We start from the raw sequence: 23612 nt of genomic DNA on the forward strand, positions 1-23612 counted from the left end.
CCAAGTTTTTCAAGATCAATTTTAATCCTTACTAAATGTGTAAAATTGTGATTTGTACTTAAACTATTTTTGAAACAATTTTCACAAAGTATTTTGAACCAAAAACAAGCCTTAAATCAATTATTCAAAGGTATGCACCGATGCATCAGTCCATGCATCGATGCATCGATGAATTAATTGAAACATCGAATGCATTCCATGCACCGATGCATTCTCCATGCATCGATGCACTCTGAATATTTTCAAAACATCGAATGCATTTTATGCATCGATGCACAATCCATGCATCGATGCACTCAGGCTATTTTCAAACATCGAATGCATTTCATGCATCGATGCACACTTGGTGCACCGATGCATCAAGTGTTCCAACGGTCAAAATATTTGAATTTTACACGAATGCACCGATGCATCCTTGATCATGCATCGATGCATGAGACGCTCCACCCAGAAAATTAATTGTTTTCACACAATAACGGCTCTATTGACTCCACTAATTATCACCAACGTTCAGAATTGATTCAAGGAGTATTTAAACAAGTTTAGAAGCCATTGATCAACAACAAGAAACATCAAGCAATTAGAATCAAGAGAGAATCAAAGAGAAAGCATCAAACCTCGAGTTTGAGCATTTCAAGCCTATTTTTCATCCAATATTCATTTGCTTTCAAGAACACTTTTGTACTCAATTGTATTTATCTTTGAGTGTTCTTTTCTTTGTTCTAGAATTGTGCAAACATCTTACCTTGTGAGGTTTTCTTGTAAGTTTGCAAATTTGTAATCTTCTCTTTGGGAAAAAGAGTGTTCTCAAGAGTTGGGGTATACTCTTGAGGGATTTTGTAAGGTTATCTCTTTGGCCTCAAAAGAAAGAACAAATTAGTGAATTTGTTGGAAAATCCTTAGTGTGGATAGCTAAGGTAGTGGACGTAGACTTTGTTTGAGAAAGTCGAACCACTGTAAATCGCTGTGCAATTACTTTCAATTTTCTGCAAAAGCTTCCAGAAATTTTTAATTGCCAATTCACCCCCCTCTTGGCCGATTCCGTCGATCGATTAACTCAACATGATATTATTTTTAACACTTTATTATATATCAATTTATATATACACATGATAATAACTGAAATAACAATAACAATACCTTATATTAACAAATAAAGTAAAACTAAATATATCATTACAACAATCTCATAGCAATATCATGTTAAAAAACATGCAACATTATTAAAATGTAAGAAAACTATTTGTTTTATAACATATATAATTTTGATACACATTTTCTATAACTTAATTTGAAATGAGTTTCACATTTTTAATGTTTAAATTAATAATTATATTTTTTTAATATTATGAATTGATTATAGTATATTATTTGTTCAAAAAATTTTAATCGATTAGTAATACATACATTTTATAAAGAGAAAATAACCATAGTGACCGAAAATACTTTATAATATACGATTTTAACCAACTTTTTTTGGATTTGCCAAAATGACCAACAAATTCGCAACGCGAACTCTAATTTCGCAACTCAGTTTCCAATTTCGCAATGCGAATATATAAATCGCAACACAAAAGTCAAATTTGCAACGCGATAGTCAAATCCGCAACACAAAAGTCAAATTCGCAACACAAAAGTCAAATTTGCAACGATATAGTCAAATTCGCAACACGATTGCCAAATTCGCAACACAAAAGTCAAATTCTTAACGCGATAGTCAAATTCACAACGTAATAGTCAAATTCGCAATGCGATAGTCAAATTCGCAACATTGAATTTCAAATTCGTAACGCGATAGTCAAATTCGCAACGCGAAACACAATATTAATTTTGCAACACAAATATAAACAATATTATCGCAAATCATAACTTAAAACCCTAAATCACAACTCAGTCACATCTCTATCTCTCACTCTCTACGGTGACATCCGTCCCCATCTCTGACGAAATCCGTCCCCATATCCGGCGAAATCCGTCTATCTCCATCTCCCAGAGCAATCCTCACAACCATTCACGGTCAGAAATAGAAAATCAACCACCGAGGGTTAGTTTTTAAACTCTTATTTTTATTTTGAAATTTTTGTATTATTATTAAATTTTTCTTATATTGATGATAAATTTACTGTAATTTCAATATATATAAAGATTAACCATTTCACTGAGATTGCTTAGTAAATTCATTCAGTTGCTGCCAATACTGCTAAACTGTTTAGTCTTTAACCTTGTGAAGTTAGTATTTGTCTTTGTTTTATATTTTTGTTGAAGAAATGCAATTCATTCAAGTTTTAATTTGCAGAAGAATAGTTTTTGAAACTTAAATTCCCAACATGAAAATGAAAATCGCAACACCAAAATTGTAATGCGAAAATGAAAATCGCAACGCGATTTTAGTTTCGCGTTGCGATTTTCATTTTCGCGTTGCGAATTTAAGTTTCAGAAACTACTCTTATTCTGCAAATTGAAACTTGAATGAATTGCATTACTTCAACAAAAAGACAAAACAAAGACAAATACTAACTTCACAGTGTTGCTAATTTAAGTTTCAAGAATAAACTACTATTCTTTATGTTGTCCTTAAACCTGCACTAAACATATAAGTTATCCTTTTAAATGTTTATATAAGTGCTTACTTCTGGAATGTTATTTGATGCATTTTGTGAACTATGATGGAATAATGACATCATGTGAATATCGTGCTAGATTGAAATATATTTGGCTTTGGTTTTACTGTTTAATATCATGTTTGTTTATAGTGTATAATTTGTAGTTTTTGGTATATCTAACTTGGTATGTTTATTGTTTTTGTAGAAATTTTTTTCGACTGCATTGACCTTAAGGAATAAATTAAGCCTAGCCACTAAAATTGCGTCGACGCTTACACCTCTACAAAGAAAATTGTTTGAGGATACTTGCTTCGGGCCATGGCTGAAAATACAACATACGGGTGGAGATGCTGTGTTGACACATTTGTTTCTTCAAACCATGACTAACGATCTACCCGAGAGGATACAACGTGGTGATGAAGAGATATGGTTTCATTTTCCTCCGGTACCGGCGTATACTTGTTTTGGGCGGGAGGAGTTTTGCTTAATCACTGGTCTACGCTTCAGACACGATGAAGTAACCCGATACACTAGTCATATCTCTCGCCCATCATGGTTATCTCGGGTTTTTCCTGAGCTGGCAAAGTCGAAGCCGAGTTTACACGTCGACGACTTAAAGAGATTATTTGTTAAATAAGGTTTTACTCTGATGGATGACCTTGATGTTGTCCGAGTATGACATTTATTACTTTTGCATGCCGAATTTTAAGGCAAAGAGGACAGACAACCTATCTCTGAGGACCTAATATTATTAGTAGAGGACCTAAATGCATGGAACCTGTTTCTGTGGGATTCATATCTATGGAAAGCTACCTGGAAGAAGTTGTCGTCTGCCTTTGAGGACCGAAAAAGTTTGCGGGGTGATGGTTCTAAATACACTTTGACAGGCTTTACTTGGGCCTTTAAGGTAAGAATTTCTATACAATGTTTCCAAAATTATAATTAATTATTTATCAATTACTAATGTTTGTGTATTATATTGTTTGTAGATTTGGATATTTGAGGCTTTCCCCAGCATGCGGACATATGCGATAAAAAGATCAAATGATATTCCTAGGGCTATTACCTGGAAGAGGATCTGCATGTTGGATTGGAAAGAGTTACTCCCATATACGACGATGAATGATGTAAGTTAACACACAAATAATACCATATATAAACAAGTTATTACTAGTACAAGTTTAACTTTGTTTGAGCTTTTATATTGTTAGGAAGCCAACTATCCATTACAGAGGCTGACACCCACAAAGGCTGACACTTACAGAGGCTGAGCTTGCCACTGATTGGTGGCAAGCTAGTAAGCAGTTTTTTGATGGGACGGATGATGAGCACCCCCCACTTCAAAAGCCATCATCTGATCGGGCCGATTCTACAGCTCGACACCCGGAGCCATCACCTGATTGAGTCTCTTCTCCACCTCTACCATCACCTATTCCATCACATCATCGAGCCTCTTCTCCACCATCACCTAATGATAGGCGACCGACAAAGAGGCCACGACATTTATCTCCATGTTCTCCACCTCCACGGGATGAGTTAGGGGAGTTACGTGATGAGGTCGGTACTTTGCGTCATGAGGTCAATACTTTGCGTCATGAGGTCAATATTTTACGTGAAGATAATGGTGCATGGCGTGATGAGGTTCGGTCTTTACGTGGTGAGGTGGATTTTTTACGCGATGACAATGGTACGCTACGTGGTAAGGTATCTACTTTACGTGGTGAGGTATATACTTTACGTGGTGAGGTTGCCGCTCTACGTGAGATTGTTTCATCATTGCAGAATGAGGTTCATACTCTACGCAATGAGATAAATTTGTTTAATACTATACTAAAAATGCAAATAACCTTTTTTCGGTATTATTTATTTATTTATTTATTTATTTATTTATTTATTTATGTATTAATTTATTTTCAGCGGCTCGATAAGGTAGATGCTTTACGTCGGGTTTTTCTTGCACGACGGGGTTCACGTATCAGACGTCGTGCACGTGCCATTACGTCTCCGTTCACCTCACTAGTGCCAATACTCTGTAAGAAGAAGCCTGATGCATCTATCATCATTCAAGATGCGTCTCCTATCGTTCAAGAGGCCCCTCTCATCATCGAAGAGGCCCCTCCCACCATTCAAGAGGCCCCTGTCATCGTTCAAGAGGTCCCGTCCATCGTTTAAGAGCCCGATTCACATGGCGTCATATGTCGACATATTGATAAACCCCCTCCCGTGTCCGATATGATGGATGCGAGTTGGCTTTTGTATATGTTACCGGTCAGTACCATTCCTCAGCAGGAGAGGGAAACACTACCAAACACAATTACGGACAATACCCTTTGGGCTAAGACCGCAGTTGATTTTTATCTACATGAGCGGAGCAAGGGGTGTTATTCTGACCTATGCCAACTTGACGATGTTATGCATTTGTTTCTTGATCGGTCTTGGTAGGGTATTTTATTAGGGGTTGAAGATAATGGCTATATCGAAGGGGTGGTAAGTCTTATATTCTTCTTATATTGCATTTTGATTAATTTTTTTTTAATTATTAATAAATTCACTAATATATGTATTTTTTTTATAAAACAACATATTGATGCATGGGTTTCACGTCTTCTAATAATAAGGAAATTGAGGAAAATAAGAAATACTCGATGGACTATTATGCTGACGTCTTTTCACGTAGCTCACTTGAAGGATCCGAGAGATGCTTCATATACGTTGGGTAATGGAAAAGCTAAACTTTATACTGCGTGGTAGGAGGTCGATAAAGTTAGTATTTATTTTTTGAATATTTTAAAGGTTTTCATAAATTTTATTTTATGTGCGCAATTATTTATGATTGCAGGTGTTTATCCCTGTTTTAGAACGTCGTCATTGGCTTCTCGTCGAGCTTCAGCTCCCATCCCTGAAGATAATGGTATATGACAGCATGTTGAATTACATACCATTGTCTGATTTGAGAGATATTATTTGTAAGGGATGGAGCGCTCATTTGGCGAAATACTTGGACGCGATTGATTATTGGACTAATTCTGGAAACAATAAGCCAAAAAAGTTCAAAGTTATAATGATCAGAGACGATACCGCGCCACAACAAACGGAGGGAGCCAGAGGGGATTGTAGTCCTCTTGTATGCATGTGCTTGGAGCGTTTGACGACAGGAAGTAAACACCTTCTACCTCTCACAGATAGAGATAGAGGTGCAGTAGGCTTATGGTTTCGGCATTTTATGGCTCGAGTGATATATGCGAGACGTTACCTACCTGCATCCGCGTGCTGAAAGTTTGCATAAACAATTGGTAAGTTTGAGCAAGTGTTGTTAACATATTTTACTCTTTGTTGGTTTGAAAATGTTTGGTTAAGTACCTAGAATTCAATAATTTGTTGTTTGTTGGTTTTAGATGTGTAGAAAGTGTTGTTTGAGCAAATGTTTGGTTTCTCCAGGTTATTCCTGACGCGAGCTGCATGAAATTGATGTATTTTTGCATAAACAACAGTCTGGGGTACACTTTTTTTGCTTGTTTAATTGAATTTTACATTGAAAGTTGATTTGTTTAATTGATGAGGAAATAAGAATTATTTTTTGCTTGTTTAATTGATTTGTAAAAGTTGATTTGTTCAATTTGATGTGTAAATAAGAATTATTTTTTTGCTTGTTTAATTGATTTGTAAAAGTTGATTTGTTGTTTTAAATTCAATCTGCATTATGTTGAAGGTAAAAAAGACATGTTGAAGGTACACATTCGCAACACAAAAGGTAAATTCGCAATGCGAAATAAGCGTTGCGAATTTGACTTTCGCATTGATCGCAACATACAACATCAAGTTATATACAACATCAAACACATTCCAAGCTATAAATACAAGCTAAAGATACTTGAAGAAGCAAGAGAACAACTATCCAAGCAATCAAACACAAGAGAAAATCCCAACATGATAACAACTGAACAGATCATAGCAATGTTCAAACTCAAGTTACTAATGAATGTCTAAATAAAAATGTATGCATTCGCACATAAAATACACATAATACAACGTTTGCATTTAAAAATCACCTAAGTTAATAAGTCTCAAAAGGTGAAGTCGGTTGTGATTGGGATTTTAATTTTGATTGCGATTTTGATTTCCTTTTGCTTGGCACCATATGAGCTTTGGATTTTGATGAGGATCCATTTTTTGGTAGAGGAAAAGATGATTGTGATGGCACTGGTGATCCACATGTCAACCTTATATGATAACTTTCCTTGCACCGACTACATGTCGATATCCTCTTCTCTTCACCCTTAGACGGTATACGATCGTGATTTTTTGATCGGCCAGGTAGCTTGCTGTCCATGACTGTGGCAAAACTGTTTGTAAGTCATCTGGTATGTCTCTCTCAGAAGGATGTGGACATGGGTAGATAATCTCGGCATAAGTCTGTCGATATATTTCTGTAGTGTAGTAATCCATAGCGTATGCGCTTGAATCATCTTGGTTTAGATGAAGAGAAACTTTTATAACATGGACACACGGATAACCAGATGTTTTCCATTTCTTACAACTACACGTCTTTGTATTTAGATCGACAAGCCCATTTAAGTTATTATCCAATACTTCAAGCAAAGTGTTTGAACATGGTTCAACTCTCCATGACGTTGACTTCACAACACGTTTCGTTATCTTTTTTCAGTCCATGGTGTAACACGACGTTCCAATGTTCTTGTAAATTTAAATAAATAATACTTAGTAAAATATATGATAAGTTACGAATTTAAAGAAATAATACATGCATGGTTTCTTTTCTTGTAGTGCCACTATTGAATAGAGGCTCGAAAAAACTCCATTAACATAGTAATGGGTAATTTCCGGGAATGGCGACTTAGAGCGTTGATTGATTCTGCACTATTAGACGTCATGAAACATATCTTACTCCAAGTTGATGTACTATTGACCATCTTTCAAACCCGACATCTTCTAGTGTTTGAGCACATTGAGGCAAAACACGTCTTAAATAATTTATATGCTTATTAAAATCCACTTTCCGATAAGCTTTTACAGCCTTCCAGTATGTCCATTTGTGATTTTTTATACCAGCAGATCTTGATTTTAGATTTCTGTACAAATGAACACCACAAAGTCCATGAAAAACATCTGGGAAACACCTTCTAACAACGTTGTCAATTGAGTTTGCCCTATCGGATATGATTTTCAGATTGCTAATAGGACCTATGCAATCACTAAGATGCCCCATAAACCATGTTCATGAATAAGAGGTTTCAGATTTTCCAACTCCGTAAGCTATTGGCAGTATCCCATTGTTAGCATCCATGGCTACTGCTAATAAGTTTACTCCAAGGTATCGACCTTTCAAATGTTCTCCGTCAACTATAATAACTGGGCGCATGCAAGTAATAAACGAACGAATCTACAAAATCATATACACAAGAAATATAATCATTAAATGTGAAATGCATGCAACTAACAAAAATGAGTCAACAAAATTATAATTATTTACTAACCGCCCCTTAACAATTCCAAGGCATAACTTTGGCTCTCAAGCTTGAGAATATGAGATACTAATCTTGAACCGAGATCATGTTAGTCATAATTTCATGTCTCCGATATACCTTCCATTCAAAAACATTAACTCAGCAGAAAACCACCCAACACCTTTTTGTTTGTCTGTCTATGGTGAGGAAAAACTTGGGTTCTTGAACATGTATGTTTATCAATAAAAGTCCTAACTTGAAACATTTCGCAATCTTTTATCCTCTTTGCAATCATACGCCACATACAGTTTTTGTCAATCATACACTTTGTTTCGAAACGATCTTTGCTTGATTTGTTAACTTTTAGTTGATAGCCATCTTCCACACATTTCGTATACAAAGCTATCTTCAAGTCTTAATTTGTATCAAAACAATCATCTTTCTTGATACGAATAACTTTTGTGTAACAATCAACTGCTATCTTTACCAACTCTTCTTCCGGTATCTGAAGTAATTCTGGCATATTCCAGTTATACTCCCGTGGCATTTTCTTCTTTTTCTTTTCTTTGGGAAATTCTTCTTCTTCTTCAGGGTTATATGAATTACATAATGGATGTTCAACATGTTCATTCACAGTCGTAACTTCCTCCTCATCATCATCAACAACATCTTCCTCGGCAGCGACTGTTTCATCATCAAAATTCGGGTATTGACCAATATCAAAATCATTACATGTAGGGTCTGTTTCTTCTTCCATCACATCATCAAAATTTGAGTATTGACTAAGATCAAAGTTTGAGTATTGACCAAGATCAAATTTCGAATACTGACTAGTACTCACAATATTTTCTGTTGGCTCATAATCGCCTAACTGGTCAATACGAAAATCGAAATTTGGGGTTGAAAGTTGGTTGGGATTTGGATTAGGAAAAGGTTGTGGGTTTTGAGATTGTGTTTGATATTGTGTTTGGTATTGGAAATGTGGTGAAACAAAATTTTCTTGGTGATGAAATTGTGGTGGAACCATTAAATTTTGAGGTTGATAACAACGTTGTACATTGTGAGCACCATAAACTGGGGTTGAAGAACTTAGTTGATTACTACCCGCTACTGACCCAACTTCACTACTTCTAGGTTCAACAACATACAATGTAACATCATCTTCTTGCGAAACACTAATGTAAGCAATGAATCGTTCAACATCTTCATTGTCGGTTAACAAATAAACTTTACCTTTTCTCTGATAAGATAGCCTAAATCCACTTAAAGGCTCTAAATTCAATTTCTTTGCAACATGTAACATTATAGTTTCATAAGTTAACTTTTTTAATGACATTTTTAGTTGAAGATTCATGGGTAAAAGCACATATTGTAAAACACCATGAACATTCTCCCATGACCCTCCAAAACACAAATCTATCCAAACATGATCAACATTAGATGATTTCATTCTACAAATTGTAAATTAATTTACTAAACAAACGAGCTATAAACTAGATATCATCACTAACTTAGAGAAAAACATACCTTTATTAAGTTGATAGTTGATAATTTGTGAGAGAAATCATTGAAAAATTATATAGAAATAAAATTATGTAAAAAAAATTAGAGATGGGGAAGGATGTCGTTGGATATAGGAACGGATATCGCCGGAGAGAGTGATAGATGGAGATGGATTGAGTTGTGATTTAGGGATTTAGATTATGAGTTGTTGCTGCTGCGTTGTTATATACCCAAAACATTTGTGTTGCGAAACTAAAACCTGTTGCGAATTCGAAAATCTAGTTGCGAATTTGAAATTCAGTTGCGAATTTGAAATTCCGCGTTGCGAATTTGAAATTCCGCGTTGCGAATTTGACTTTTGTGTTGCGAATTTAACTATCGCGTTGCGAATTTGACTTTTGTGTTGCGAATTTGACTATCGCGTTGCGAATTTGACTTCTGTGTTGCGATTTACAAATTCGCGTTGCAATTTACATATTCGCGTTGCGAAATTGGAAACTAGGTTGCGAAATTGGAGTTCGCGTTGCGAATTTGTTGGTCATTTTGGCAAATCTAAAAAAAGTTGGTTAAAATCGTATATTATAAGGTATTTTCGGTCACTGAGGTTATTTTCTTTTTTATAAATATAGTTGTTTGAATTGAGCCTAAATAGAACAATATTCCTAGTATTCTAATATCTAAGTTAATGATTAGATTAAATATGACTTATATACTTAGAAACAATTGAATCGTTTTAGAATTGAAGTCATAATTGATGAACATTTGGTGGAAATAAACCCAAAGGAAAACGAAAATGGAGAACGGTAGAGATGCGCTATAAAGAAAAGACCCATCATCAGAAGGGTGACAGAATCCATAGGATGACTTTCCAGTTTCCAAAGCAATTTTTGCCTTTGGTGTACGCTCGCAAAAGGGTAGTCCCCACAACTGTCTGTCCCCGCTGCTGGACAAAACTGCCATCGTCAATGGCCCAATAATGCTTGGGACCTTGCGAACCAGACAATCCCCCCCACCCCCCGCTAAGTCTCACCAACTCTGCCGGTCCCTAATACATCACTGTATCTCTATATCTCTTCTCTCACTCTTACTTTGGTATTTTCTCAGCTCAATCTGCTCCTTGTTTCAATGCATTTTCAGGTTCATCTTCACCAGCTTCGAGTTGCATTCCCATTACTCCAGTCACTTCAAAGCATTTAATGTCAATTCCATTTCTGAGTGTATTGCCAACACCAGAAAGCTAAAGGAAACTAATTGTGTCTTCGGCTTCTTGGGGGTGGTTTGCATTTATGGAGAGTCTCCAAGAACCAATTAGTTCTCGTGTATGTGTTACTTTGTTTTCTTTAGTACTGCATTTACTCCTTTGAAATTTGCTTGCATTCAATGCACTACTGCTTGTTTCAACATTCTATTCTCATTCCCTCTTATAGCTGTTGACAGCTTTACTTTTTTTCTTCCGAAAATTTATTTTTTGCAGTTCATAGGAGATCAGTTGGACGTGGAATGTTTGGAACAAGGATTTGTTAACTCAGAGCTGTTGAGTTTCGGGAGAGAAGAAGAGGAAGAAAAAGAAACACAGTATACGATATTCAGCTTGAAAAATAAAATGCCTTTCCTTCAGATGCTCCAAAGCGTGGAACTTGAACCCCCACAGCTTTTCGCCTTCAAAAATCCCAGTTTTCAGACACTTTTGAGACTGCAACACTTGAACAACGACCCTTTCATGGAAACACAAATCCAAGCTTTAGAGCTTGAAAGCTGTGTCACCCGTGAAGCACTCGACTTGCATTCACCGGTCAAATCCGAGACCAATAACGACCTTAAAAACAACCCACATTTTTCATCTTCATGCTTTGATGTTGTGAGCTCCGAGTTCAACCAAAACGCGGACAATTGCAGTAAAAACGTCACAAAATCCACTCTTGTTCCCAGAGAAAGAAGGAAGCGGAAGAGAACGAAGCCGGTTAAGAATAAAGATGAAGTTGAGAGCCAACGAATGACCCACATTGCCGTTGAACGCAACCGTAGACGTCAAATGAACGATTATCTAAATTCCCTCCGCTCTCTCATGCCTCCATCTTACATCCAAAGAGTATATCAATCGAATCCCACCAATATTTTTAATCCCCAAGTTAGTTGTTTAGTTTCACTTTCGTTACCATGTTTTCCTTTTCTTGGTTTGCAGGGTGACCAAGCGTCTATTATAGGGGGTGCAATTGACTTCGTCAAGGAACTGGAGCAACTTGTTCAATCCATGGAAGCACAAAAGAGAATGAGAACAACTGAAGAAAGCAATAACAACAGCAGCAGTAATAATTCGGAGTCAAAGTCTGCAATAGAAATTTCACAGCCTGAAGTTGTAAAGGGAGAAGCTGAAATAGAAGTTAATGTTGTACACAATCATGTCAACTTAAAGATTCAGTGTGAAAGAAGACCTGGTCAGCTAGTACAAGGCATTGTCACCCTGGAAAGTCTCAGATTAACAGTTCTGCATCTCAACATTACTTCTTTACAAGCATCGGTTCTTTACTCGTTCAATCTCAAGGTAACATATAATTTGTTTTTTTTTTAACTTGAGTCTTTGACTATTCTACTCAAAAACCTAGTTCCAAAAAGTCTCAAACATCTTATCTTGTTGGTTTTTTTTCTTTTGTTCATCTCTGGGGTGTCTTGGAAATGTGTAAATGGCAGATGGAGGACGATTGTAAGCTAAGATCAGCAGATGAGATATCAGCAACAGTCCACCAAATATTCAGCTAAATTCTATTGGTAAAAAGGTATGGTCAGTAGGCAGCTGACTTGATTCCTCAAGGGAATATAGAAAAAGGCCAGAAGAAAAAAAAAGAATCACTTTGCCATTAAGCAATGTTTTTGTACCACAAAGACAATTCAAGACAAGAGATGCGAGCCCTTGATGTTTCCAGCTTAACTTGAGAAAACACCTATGTTTATCACTAATGATTTCTTTTTCTTGCTTCATAGGATGATAAATATATGTAATTTTTCTTTAGCTATTTCCAAGTTTTATTCTTTTCTTGGGGGGGGGCAATTCAGGGTGCAGCTAAGATATTAGCACTGGCTTTCACTAAGTTTGAAGAAATGTGCGTATATGGTTGTACCTTTTGTGAATGATGCTTGATTTTTTATATTCACTTTCGCCACCCTTCAAATTCTGAAAACTCATGACCACACCCTAATGTTTAAAATTATTAATACCATTGCTGATGGAAACAAATGGATTATAGACAGTTTACTTATTTTGATTTAAATAGAAAATCACAATCGATAAATGAGTGGTCGTTGATTGATATCTAATATAAAAAGACAGAAAGATTGAATGACAAAGAAGAATCATGGGTTCCATCTTCTCTTTCGATCTTAATTAAGGAGCATAGAGATATGACTATTGCGAGTACTTTTATGTTGATAGTCGAAGTGACTATGGTCGGCTTATTAAGGATATTAGATATTAGTTATTAGATATTCGAGATTCTTATTAAGGATATACTCTTTTGGAATTCTGACTATGGAGAGACTCTCCATAGACTCTGAGGTACGGGGATAATACGCGAAAGACCTTCAACAGAGATACAAAAGTTCTTCCACAAAGATTCAACAACCATAATATATATTAGTGGAGTTGGAAAGAAAACACATGATAATCATTTGAGATACCAAGGTTTCATGGTTCAACACCTTGTTACCAAAACATAGAGCAAAGAAGAAGATGAGCAAAGGGTTTTGAGCTTTAATGGAAGAATAATAAGCAAGGTCAAAGGCTATATATGATTAAAGGAGTTGAACACTGAAAATTTCTGTATGGGGGGCTCAGATGATCAGAGGCTGCAAATGCAAAACTGTGCAGCAGATTAAAGCACACATCCCCATGTGAAAGGGGAAAAAATCAAAAGAAATCCGTGGCAGTGACAAATCATACTCCCCATGGTAAGCCAAAGTCGTAGTCATTTTTGGTCTACGCGTTGCTTCTTTTTACAGCCTTTTGCTTTCCGTTTCTCCCAAGGTTGTCAGTCAGCCCCGATCATCAAATGTCAACAACCTTAATCTATTCAATCATAACCCTAAACTCATCTAATACAAAATGATTTAAGTTTAAAATAAGTAAACAAATCATCTAAAGTGCCAACTTAAATATAACTTGTTTCCAAAAGATAGTTTAATAAATATAATATCTATAACTTGTTCAAAATGATTACCAAAGTCAGAGACGAAGTCGAAAGTTAAATATTTATTATATGGTATTAGATGAACCAATATTTATTAAATATTCTACTCCTTTGTTCTGCCTTCATCTTTCTTCTTTCTTTGACCAATAGCAAATCAGCCATAATTTTGGTGGACAACATCATATTCAGCTTCATTAATTAATCAGAAAAGTTGCTAGCAAGGCAATAAAAGATTGAATAATGACGTGAATGAGGAGCTTATCACCGACCGCGCATGGGGTGGCCTCAACTGCAGTCTGCAATGGTGCACGTTTGCCAGAAAACAAAAATGGAAAAAGAAATGAACGCGCGGCCGGGGAATGTGTATGAATTTCCATCTGCTTTGTCTTTGTGTTGTTTTCTTTCAACGCAAACTTAGATTTTCACGTCATGGATTCCTCTCCAATCTCAATACAAAAGGCAGCAGAAAAGTGATGGCCCATCACCATGGATTCCTCTACGGAGGTGTTGAAGAAAGAGTTGATAGTTAGAAATTGGTCATAGGCCTTACTAACAGTTGGACTGTTTAAGGGCCTATTGGCTTGTTTTTTTTTTTTTTTGGATAAGTTAAATTTTATTTATCCAAAGAAGCACAGTAGCTACAAGAAACGTCCCAAAAGGGAGTATAAACAAATACTTACAACAAAATAATGGTTAGACTATACCCCAATTACAACTAAGAATTAAGTTGACATTATCATTTCTATTGAATTTTTTTCCTCTAAGTTGAATTCAGATAATGTCCTTGATAGTTGACAGAATTTGATCAGCTTCTCTTGAACTTCTTTGAAAGATTCTTCTGTTTCTCTCCTCCCAAATCGAATAAATGAAGGAGGTCCAAGCAATTTTCAATAAGGTGGAGATGAGAGATTTACCCCTCCATTCATCACAAGCCCATGCAAGCATAGTTTCCCAAGGCATGTGAATTTTACGCAATTGAGAGAGGTTTAAGATGGAATTCCATATAGACTTAGCAAAGTTACAATCAGCAAATATATGGTTCCTAGATTCAAGAGCTGCATTGCAAAGAACACATTGACTATTAGTAACAATTCCCATCTTTGACAGTCTGTCCCGAGTTGGCAGTCTGTCTAAGATGGCCATCCAAGTTATCATACTAAATTTGGGTATATGAGAAGGAAACCAAATGATATTATGCCAAGAAACCTTACTTCTTCTTTCTCTAATAGTTTCCCAAATGTCCTTGGTATTTTTTGTTCCAGCATTCAAAATTGAAAGTGCAATAGATCAAAGCTTCAGAAGTTTCTTAATGTTCCAGCTGTGAGCGTTACTAGCAGACATGTCCTTGAAATCAGAATTCTTGAGAACATAACAGTTTAACCAAGCTACCCAAAGGGAACCTTCTCCTACCAGAATCTTTCGCATAATATGAATCATACAAGCAGTGTTCCATATTTTTAAGTTCTTCAGACCTAAGCCACCTTCTGATTTGGGACAACAGATATTTGACCAGCTGACCCTAGCCCCATTAGCTGCCTGATCAGTTCCTTTCCAAAGGAATCAGGAACAGAGCTGATTAATTTAGGTTGATTATTGATTGAGGGAGCATGAATTGCCTGCACTAATAATTTGCCACACTGAACAATATTGTTTTAATTAATTCCAGTCTTTCAGCATAACTAAGCATCTTACTAGACCAATGGTATAACCTTAGCTTAATTTTGTCCAAAAGAGGTTGGCAGTCAAAATTAGATAGTTTCTTAGTGATTAAAGGAACACCCAAGTACCTAACAGGAAGATGACTTTGCTTGAAACCAGAAATGCAGTGAATAACTTCAAGATTTCTAGAGGAAATACCAGCAACAAAAAGTTCAGTCTTGCTAGCATTAAGCTTTAACCCAGACAATTCATAGAATTGATTTAAAACAGAAATGACACCAGCAATAGGCTCATGATTTCCTTTGTAGAAAATTAAGAGGTCATCAACAAAAGAGAGATGGGTTAAGCCTATTTTTTTACATTTAGGATGATACCCAAAGATCCCTTTAGAAGCAGCTAGATTAAGAATTTTGGAGAGTATATTCGCAGCAAGCACAAAGAGAATAGGAGATAATGGGTCACCTTGTCTTATCCCCCTCTGGCCTTTAAAGTAACCAACTAAGCTACCATCGAAGGAGATTGAATATCTGGCTTCTTTAAAATAAGCCTCAATCCATCTTAAGAAAAAGCAAAGGAGTCAAATGGCTTTGAGGGTAGCAGATATGAAGTCCCAATGAAGAGAATCAAATGCCTTTTGAAGATCAATTTTGAGAGCACACCTAGGAGATATTTGCTTCCTTCCATATCCTTTGACTAATTCCTGAGCTAGAAGAGTGTTATATATTATCGATCTTCCCTGGACAAAAGCAGAGTGGTTTAGAGTAATAAGATCGGGCAGCAGCATGGTCAGTCTTTTAACAAGGAGTTTGGAGATGGTTTTGTACACCACTGAGCAACATGAGATATGTATGATAGCTTTGATAAGATCATCTCCTACCACAAACCAAGATTTTTTGAAAAATAAAGGAGTAAATACATCCGGGCCTGGTGCTTTGTTGTTTCCTTGACTAAATAAGACTTCTTTGATCTCTTCGTTTGTAACAGGTTTGACTAAGTCTGATGAAAAATCACTAGACAATTCTAATTGGAGCAAACTTTTCAAATAGTGAGGGTCAACTTGCTTTAAATTAGGATCAACATAACCTAATTGTTGTTTGAAGAAATCAATGACTTCAGAAGACATATCTTCAAAGGATTCTAGTCTTTTACCCTAAGCATTTATAAGAACCCTAATGGTATCATTTTTGTTTTTTGTTGCAATGACATAATGGAAGTACTTTGTACACTTGTCCCCCTCTTTAAGCCACTTAACTTTGGATTTTTGTTTTAAAAACATTTTTCAGATTCCTCAAGAGCAGCCAACTCATTTTGGGCAGACAAGTCCTTATCAAGAGGGATGGATCCTTTAAGAGTAGAGATTTGTAATTGTTCCAGCTCTGTTTTCTTGAGTTTGACTCTAGCAGATAAGTTGCTATAGGAGTTTTTGTTCAGAGCTTGTAAGCAAGGCTTAAGTCTTTTTAGTTTGAGAAATAGAGCCTGCATAGGGTTACCTTGAACTGGTTACTTCCATAAAAGATTCACTACATCAAGAAAAGTAGGATGGTTGGACCAAAAGTTGAAGAACTTGAATGGTTTGGGTTGGTTGGTATGAGCTTCTTTGTTTAACCACACAATAGCCATGCAATGGTCAGAGGGTCCTGGGGCAAGAAATTCAACAAAATATTTAGTGAAGGAATTGACCCAATAAGAGTTTATAAGAACTCTATGAAGTTTCCTTGCTATGAAGGCATCTTTTTTATTGTTGCTCCAAGTGAATGATGGGCCAAAAAAATGATGGTCTTGAGTCACATCAAGGAAGTCTTTCATATCAGAAGAAAGATAAGGTCCTAATAGATCAGAGTCAGAGCTTTCTTTAAAGTGAAGAAAAGAATTGAAGTCTCCTCCAAGAATCCAAGGAAAAACATTAAAATGAAAATTAAGATCTCTGAGATGTTGCCAGATGAGTCTTCTAGTAATGCCATTGTTATTACCATAGATAGTAGTGATGATGAAAGAGGTACTATTGAAGTGGCATTTGACAGAAATACTTTGATCAGAAGAATTACAGAAGTTGATATCAATTCGTTTTTTCCAGAGAAGCCAAATTCGTCCATTAGAGGCAAATTCATAGTTAGTGAGGACATTCCAACTACCAAATTTAGAGTGTAATATATTGGCAGAATTATCAGACTTAATACGGGTTTTCATCAAGCAAAGAATATCGACTTTGTAAAGATTGACTCTTTGGAGAACTTTTTTTTTGTGAATAAAAGAAAAGAATAGCTAGCACTTAGATGCTTGCTTCTAAGTTACCAGCAGTGTCCTTCTCTTGTATTAGATTAAAAACCTCCAACGGTGGACTGTGAAAACTCAACTGAGAGTAACCTCGGCCAGCAGCGATCCTCGCCAACTTGTCAGCTACCTTATTCGCCTCCCGATTTACATAACGTAAAGTAACATTCTATTCCCGATTTAATAACTCCAAAACTCGATCAAGAAGAGATAAGAATGAACCTCTCTTGGTTTCCCCTATAGCATCTGAATAACCTCCACACTATCGGCTTCTACCATGACTTGTCGTTCCCCACGGTTTCATGCATGAGAAATACCTTCATAAATACCCCATAGTTCCGCCTCAACGATAGAACATATACATATTACCTTAGAGAAGCCAACAAGCCAATCACCATTCGAGGATCGGAGAACACCCCCACAGGTCGCAAATCCGTTTCTAGTTTTACGGGATCCATCTGTATTCATCTTACACTAGTTCAGAGGCGGTGGAGACCAAAGAACAGTCCTATTAACATGCCGATAAGTCTGACTCTTCGACATAGAAGAAGCAAGTGCACGGTTAGCTTCGAAACAAAGACGCTTGCCTTGTTCCAAAACAAATTCATGTTCAATATAATCCGGTTCAAAAATCCTTTTATTGCGATTTTTCCATAACAACCAAAGGATTGAACCAAATAATAAGTCCCAATCCTGTTCATCTCGTGCATAAAATCGCGGAGAGACAATATTAATTTGCAACCAACTCCTTATGTCCTGTGAAAGAAAATCATGCAATTTATCATCTTTAACTAGTGAGGACCAGATTCCCATAGCCAAAAAGCAGTGGTGAAAAAGATGATCTATTGTTTCCCCTGGCTGCCCGCAAACTCCACAATAATTGCTTGTAGCTAAGTGTCGTCATACTCTCTCCGTATTGATTAGAAGCCTATCGTTAGCTAATAACCAAAAAAAAAAATTAATTCTTTGCAAACCACGGTATTTCGAAATCACTTCCCATACGTTGAGTGGTCTGTCATCCGAGCATTCCTGTCTCATATCATATGCCGACTTAACCATAAAGCATCAATCAAAATTCCACTTCCACCCCAGCACATCGAGTTTCCTGCACTTCCATGGGGGCATCGTTGCTGCCAGCCTCTGTATAATAGTGCTAGGTAATATATGATTGAATAATTCCCAGCTCCAAAGACCATTTTCGTCCACCATTGAAACTACCGATCGACTTGGGAGTGCCTCTCTATCGGGTTGATTAGTAACAAAGCAATTCAAATGACCCACATTACTAAGCCATGCGTCCCTCCACAAGTCAACATTTCAGCCATCACCAATACTCCAAACCAAATTATGGCGTACATCACTCCATACTTGAGAAATTGCTTTCCAAACATGCGAGCAACCATGGCTCTTTGGAGAACTTTTATTTGCTTTTGAGGATTGTTTAATCCTCTGATGTTCCAAAAGCATATAATCATTGAGTAGGAGAGTTGGATGTTCCCCCTTTTTTAAAAGGGTTTTTACTTTTACCATTTGTTCCTTATTTTTTACTTTTAGTTCCTTGAGAAGGTTTTATACACCTGAGGCAGCAGATCTACTTTTCTTAACTTGAACCTCAACAATAGGTGAATTTTCATCAACTGCACTAAGAATTTCGAATCTATTTGCTGACCCTTTAAGAGATGTTTTAGGTTTGATCTTGATAGGCCTGCCTATACCTCTTTTAGGAATAAAAATTGTAATACCCCAAAAATTTAGATAATGACCAAAATGCAAATTTTGAAAGTTTGATGGTCAAAGTAGAAATTTGGGAAAAACGTTTAGGGAATTAAGTGATAATTTCCTAAAAAGAATTTTATTACATAAATAGATGGTTTACTCTTAAGAGTGGGGTTTTATAGAAATCACATTTATGGATTTGGAATTTTAGTAAAGAAAAATTAGAAAGGGTTAAAGCCGATAAGGAATCAGAAATTCGAATCGAATTGGAATGTTACAAAAAATTGAAGGATGTTATAAAATGTTTGGAAATATTATGTTAATATTTTAGATCAGAGAAATTTGGGCTGGAATTGTGCAATTTTTTAGATTTAATCGAAACAGTGGAATTTAGTGACTAAAACGCAAATTTTGAAAATTCAAGGAGAATTTCGGAATTAATAGTCAAAATAATTCAGCTTTGACTTTGAAATGTGATAAGGATGAGCCGTCATGGTTTTATGGTAATTAAGAAAATTCATTAAGGGTGATTTAGTCTTATCCCAATTAAATGAATATTTTATTCATTTAATTGGAATTTAAGGTAAATTAAGATGAGATGTCTCTACATTTCAACAAAATTTGCTCATCTTCTTCTCCAAAACCATATGTGAGCTTCTTCCAAGGTAAGAGCAAGCTTTAATTTCATTTTCAAGCAATTTCCATAGGATTTTGAGTATGCAGAAAATAGGAAATTGTTATATGGGAAAAACGCTATCATTTGGTACCAATATTGTATGATAATCTTGTTGGTTGTTCAAGTTCATCTTGAGTTGATGAAAAGGGGTTCTTGTGTTTTATGGGTTATGAAGAGTTATGTGATTTTAAAGAATTGGTTGTAAGAATTGATGAAGAAACTAAGAATGAAGTTAAAGAAAACAGTTTGGATTTTAAATTTGGCAGTAGGTTCGAAAATTCACCAGAAATTATATAAAAATATTTTCGAGATTATTTGTATATATTATGTTCATATATTAATATAGTTTCGTTTAAAACAAAGGGGGATCAATTTCAAGGTGTATACAAAGATATATGAATTTTTAACCAATGAAAGGTCAGAAAAATCGGACAGCGAATTCTGCAAAACAGATTTTGTTGGTCAACTTTGAAAATTCACCATAAATTGTACAGAATGAATTAGAAAAAGTTATTTATATGGATAGATTCTTATTCGAGTCTAGTTTTCAACGGAAGAAATGGAATTAAATTCCAGTGTGTATATCAATACAGAATATTGATTCTTTAAAGACGGTGCAAGTTGTCGGATTATGGAAATTTTAGAAAGTTTGGTGATTGTAATACAAATTTTGAATTGTTGGGAGTGTTTATTTTAATTATGCCTTTGTATGGGTACTTGGTTTATAATACCTTCAATACTGGAATTTTTGGTATTAAGAGTCTAAGTGATAAAATAGTGAAGGACCATTTTGAGTAAATTGGAAAAGTGGGTTCCAATGTTAAAAGGAAATAATAAGTACTGAATTATTTAGTGGAAATGAGTTTGAAGTATGCTATGGAATTATTTTGGGACATGTTTATGTTAGTGTCACGCCCTTAGAACTTCGACGTCTCAGAACGTGCGGCCTTAGTCGCCTTCTTAGTGATTGAGGCTAAGTAAGCCTGAAAATATCCCAAGCAAGGATGCTTAGAACCTCGACGGAAGCTAGACAAGAGAACTAGCACAAGAAGGAAGATAAGAAAGCTTTGAGAGAAGAATGCTCTTATGATTTCTCAAAGTGAAGGAGTGAGTACAAATGAGAAGGGGAGGCCTCTATTTATAGCTAAAGCTCCCCTCAATGAATGGCTAAGATCTAATTACATCGACTGTCGAGATTAAATCTTACCTACCAAAAACCAGTGGGCATTATCTATACAAATTTAAATGCCACCTAAGTCTTTGTGGCTTCTAGAAGGTCTAAAACACCACTTGGGCTACTCTTCATGGGCTAACCTCGGTTGTGGGCTCGTGGTCTGTGACATTCTCCCCCACTCGTTCTGGTGACGCCCTCGTCACTCGTCTGGCATGAAATTGGTATATTCGGGTTTTGAATTGCCAAAGTCCCTCGGCATGCTCCCAACTTCCTTCGCACTCGGGTTGTCATTTCCACAAAATGAAGTACTCATGCCTCGGGTGGTGTCCTGGTCGTCTAATAACTCTCTCCGCCTGTATATCTTGGATCTCCTTGTCATAGGAGACCGCTACTCCGACTGGCGCTCGGTGTGACTTGACTTGATCTGGATCCTCTGCATCCTGATGGTACGGCTTGAGTAGGCTAACATGGATAACCAGATACTCTCGGATGGTTGAAGGCAACTCCAATTTGTAGGCCATTGTGCCTACTCACTTCACAACTCGGAAAGGACCCTCGTATCTTCGCACAAGCCCCTTGTGCACATCCGCGTGGCGTAAAACATTGGCCAAATTTGCAAGGAAAAGGTCTCCAACTTCAAAGTTCACGTCCCTCCGCTTTCGGTCAGCCCACTTCTTGGTCTGCTTTCCCGCCTTGTGTAAACAAGCTCGAGCTAAGTTGTGTTGCTCGTGCCACTCCTTGGTAACATTGTGTGCTGATGGATTGGGCCCTTCATACTTGGTAACAACCGTGTTAGGTGTCAATGGTTGTTGCCCGGTCACGATCTCGAACGGACTTTGGTTTGTCGCCTCGCTCCATTGCAAGTTGTAGGAAAATTGGGCCACATCCAACAGCTTTGGCCAGTCTCGTTGGTTGGCACTCACGTAGTGCCTCAAATAGATCTCTAACAGAGCATTCACTCGTTCAGTTTGCCCATCGGTTTGAACAACTCCGTCCAGAACCTCCCTGTGAATCGCGTGTCCCGGTCGCTAATGATGGTTTTCAGCATTCCCCAATATTTCACCACATGCTTGAGGAAAAGTCGAGTCGTCTTCACGGCTGGACAAACTTTAGATGCTAGTATGAACGTCACATACTTTGAAAACCTGTCAACCACAACCATTATACTTGAAATTCCATCAGTTTTGGGTAAACCTATGATAAAATCCATGGAAATACTCTCCCATGGGCGCTCTGGAATGGGCAATGAATACAACAGTATCGCCGGTTTCTTTGCCTCGATTTTGTCTTGCTGACACACGAGACAAGTCTTCACATAGGCCTATATATCTTCAACCATGTTCGGCCAATAGTATTGCTCCGAAAGTAATGTCAAAGTCCGATCAACTCCCGGATGTCCCGCCCACTTGGAATCATGGCATTCCTTCATGAGCTCCTTGCATAACTTCCCATATCGAGGTACAAAGAGTTGATTTCCTCGATAATATAGTAGTTCCCCCTCGAGCCAAAACTCTCGGGTTCGCCCCTCCTTAGCTCCCTCAATAATTTGCTCGGCCGCAGGATCGTGGGGCAACCCTTCTTTGATCCTTTCGAGCAAGGTACCTTCCACAGTCTCAATGGCGTACCTCCGGCTTAAGCCATCTGTAACACAATTCACCTTCCCTGGCTTGTACTCCATGGAGAAGTCAAACTCGGCAAGAAACTCTTGCCAATGAGCCTGTTTGGGAGAAAGCTTCTTCTGGGTGAGGAAGTAACTGTTGGCTACATTATCCGTGAACACCACGAACTTGGACCCGAGCAAGTAATGCCGCCATGTGCGCAAACAGTGCACAACTGCAGTCATCTCTTTTTCATGAACCGAGTACCTTCTCTAGGTCTCATTGAGCTTCCGGCTCTCGTATGAAACCGAATGTCCCTCTTGCATGAGGACTCCACCAATGGCAACATCGGACACATCAGTGAAGACTACAAAAGGCTTGGTGTAGTCGGGAAACACCAACACGGGCTCATTCACCATGGCCTCCTTGATCTTTTCAAAAGCATCCTGGCATTTCGTTATCCATTCCCACGCCTTGTCCTTTTTTAGTAGCTCGGTCAGAGGCGTGGCAATATTGGAATATCCCTTCATGAACCGTCGGTAGTAGTTGGTTAATCCTAAGAATACTCGCAATTCAGTTACCTTGGTGGGTGGCTTCCACTCATCTATTGCCCGGATCTTGTCTTTGTCCATCTGGAGCTTGCCTCCTCCAACAATATGGTCTAGGAACGACACTTCCTTTTGCGCAAATGAGCACTTTTCCTCCTTGACATAAAGTTCATTCTCTCGTAAGACTTGGAACACCCTTCTCAAGTGTTCAATGTGTT

At 37.1% G+C, this 23612-nt stretch overlaps 2 protein-coding genes and 1 long non-coding RNA gene across 7 annotated transcripts in view; 2 read left to right on the forward strand and 1 right to left on the reverse strand.

The window, feature by feature from the left end:
• Positions 1-11046, forward strand: part of LOC120188597 (pyruvate dehydrogenase E1 component subunit alpha-3, chloroplastic-like) — a 26246-nt gene extending 15200 nt beyond the window's left edge. Inside the window, exons 4-5 of the mRNA XM_039191990.1 lie at positions 7096-7102; positions 11030-11046. The gene's annotated coding sequence lies outside the window, so the exon portion shown is untranslated. The remainder of the gene's footprint in view (positions 1-7095; positions 7103-11029) is intronic.
• The window catches only part of LOC120188599 (transcription factor bHLH67-like), a 27405-nt gene extending 15012 nt beyond the window's left edge, over positions 1-12393 (forward strand). Inside the window, exons 3-6 of one of the 5 annotated variants that reach the window (XM_039191995.1) lie at positions 10858-10896; positions 11046-11660; positions 11754-12113; positions 12260-12393. In XM_039191995.1, the coding sequence (XP_039047926.1) occupies positions 10858-10896; positions 11046-11660; positions 11754-12113; positions 12260-12328 (1083 nt within the window). In that variant the 3' untranslated portion in view covers positions 12329-12393. Of the gene's footprint in view, positions 1-10795; positions 10897-11045; positions 12114-12259 lie in introns of those variants that run through there. The other 4 variants (XM_039191991.1, XM_039191994.1, XM_039191993.1 and 1 more) reach the window with 4 other exon arrangements.
• Positions 10731-22934, reverse strand: LOC120188603. The gene is made up of 3 exons (XR_005522429.1): positions 22922-22934; positions 15874-15878; positions 10731-10866 (listed from the first exon to the last, which is right to left on the reverse strand). It is a non-coding gene; the product is annotated as an uncharacterized LOC120188603 (long non-coding RNA).
• Positions 22935-23612: the final 678 nt, after the last annotated feature.

This window comes from Hibiscus syriacus, unplaced genomic scaffold, assembly GCF_006381635.1.
Source record: "Hibiscus syriacus cultivar Baekdansim isolate YM2019G1 unplaced genomic scaffold, ASM638163v2 tig00116951_pilon, whole genome shotgun sequence".
NCBI classification, from domain to species: Eukaryota; Viridiplantae; Streptophyta; class Magnoliopsida; order Malvales; family Malvaceae; genus Hibiscus; species Hibiscus syriacus.